The 1596-nt window shown below is 43.9% G+C and overlaps 1 protein-coding gene across 1 annotated transcript; it reads right to left on the bottom strand.

The window, feature by feature from the left end:
- Positions 1-364: 364 nt before the first annotated feature.
- LOC120060767 (urotensin-2-like) lies at positions 365-1465 on the bottom strand. Its single transcript, XM_039010184.1, has 4 exons — positions 1363-1465; positions 765-890; positions 598-641; positions 365-478 (listed from the first exon to the last, which is right to left on the bottom strand). The coding sequence occupies exons 1-4, from the start codon at positions 1463-1465 to the stop codon at positions 365-367; spliced, it is 387 nt and encodes a 128-aa protein (XP_038866112.1).
- Positions 1466-1596: the final 131 nt, after the last annotated feature.

Genomic DNA, 1596 nt, shown 5'->3' with positions numbered 1-1596 from the left:
TTTCTGTTTAATATACAGCCATTTAGTTCTTCATCCTGGTCACGTTGCAACATCAAACAGTTATATTTTAAACATACAGGCATGACAGGGAAATATAGAAAACTGCATCAAAACTAAACAGTCCTCAACCCTACTGTAGAATATATCAACCTGTGGGATATTGATTCAGTCCATCACTGTCTGTGTGCAGCATCCGTGTATGTGTGTGTGTGTGTGTGTGTGTGTGTGTGTGTGTGTGTATTTACAAATGTGCGTATGTGTATGCTTTTTCGTGTGCAATAGAGGGGTTGTGTCTCAGTACAAGCCCCATCTCTTTGTCATAATGTACGGTGGGAATGCATTTCTCTAAGGACGGTTGACTGTGTTAGACACAGTACTTCCAGAAACAGTCTGAGTTGCCTCCTCTCTTTCTGAATGGCTTCCTGATGCCAAAGAAGCGACTGACGGGACTTAGGTGACTCTGTTTTTCCAGCAACACCTGAAACAGAGAAGAATTACAGCTGTAGTACTTCATGAGTCATCAAACAGGTGTTCCCAAAAAAAACATGATAGTATCTCAATATATGCTTCTTATCTTCTATTAGTTTAAAAACTCACATCTGTCTTCATCTGTCTTGGTAGTAGTCCAGCTGCACTGAGACCTGAGGGAGACGAAGGGTGAGAGAGGATGTGTTGTAATATTTCTCTTGAATTGAAGTATCACAGTCTATACACTTATGATGTAACTGTTTAGGCAGGTGTCCAACTAGTTTGTGTGATCTCACCATCTCTGCTCAGCTCTCCAGACAGTAGGGATGAGTATCTGAGTCCAGGGCCAGACTGGGGCAGGTATGTCTGCTCAGAGAAAGACAGCTCGTCTGGACTACCTGCACCACCATCCTCCAGAGATACTGAGCACAGAGGAAAACACAGTCAGCACACAGTTAACACACAGTCAATACACAGTCAACACGCAGCATTCTAGTCTAGATATACACTCTGGCTCTTCACTCTCCACTGAATAATCGATGATAAGGGTACAGTTGTGTTTATGTTAATCCAACCATGATGATTAATGACTAATGACTAAGAAGCAGCGACACTTTGATGGCATTAAAAGTGAAAACATCATATTGCACATTCGATATGAACACTGCTACAGTTCTCAGACACAATCAACCAGGTCTCAAAGCAATTATACCATAACAGAAGGTCACTGATTACAACTTGTTTGATTGAAGTTTAATTAAGACTCACACAGGCCTTAATTACATCTGTGACTATTGAACTACTCTGCCTAATAACCTCATAGTACAATAGACTTTCCCAGCAGCGTGGCCTGTTGAGGAGTACGTTTATAAGGGTGGAGGATCTGGTACTCACCAGGACCCAGGTAGGGCATCTCTGCAGAGTCTGTGATGGGATGGGCCAATAGCGAGCCAGAGGCTACCAGCAGGAAGGTCCATGATAGGAGCAGGTTACACATAATTTCCACGGGCCGGTTGTGTCTGGGTTTTCTGGGTGGGTGATGGGTCCTCCTGAGGTCTGGAGAGAGTGGTCTTCTCTCTGCTCTGTCCCCCAATAGGTTATATACCCCATCGACTGCCCCCACTCCAC

Source organism: Salvelinus namaycush, chromosome 16 (assembly GCF_016432855.1).
Source record: "Salvelinus namaycush isolate Seneca chromosome 16, SaNama_1.0, whole genome shotgun sequence".
NCBI classification, from domain to species: domain Eukaryota; kingdom Metazoa; phylum Chordata; class Actinopteri; order Salmoniformes; family Salmonidae; genus Salvelinus; species Salvelinus namaycush.
Note: the sequence above shows the minus strand (reverse complement) of the source record. Positions and strands in the feature narration are given on the sequence as shown.

Coding starts and splice junctions, on each gene's coding strand:
- LOC120060767 (XM_039010184.1), bottom strand. CDS start 1,465: ATGTGTAACCTGCTCCTATCATGGACCTTCCTGCTGGTAGCCTCTGGC. Junction 642..764: donor TGGAGAGCTGAGCAGAGATG/GTGAGATCACAC, acceptor CGTCTCCCTCAG/GTCTCAGTGCAGCTGGACTA. Junction 479..597: donor CAAGACAGATGAAGACAGAT/GTGAGTTTTTAA, acceptor TCTCTGTTTCAG/GTGTTGCTGGAAAAACAGAG.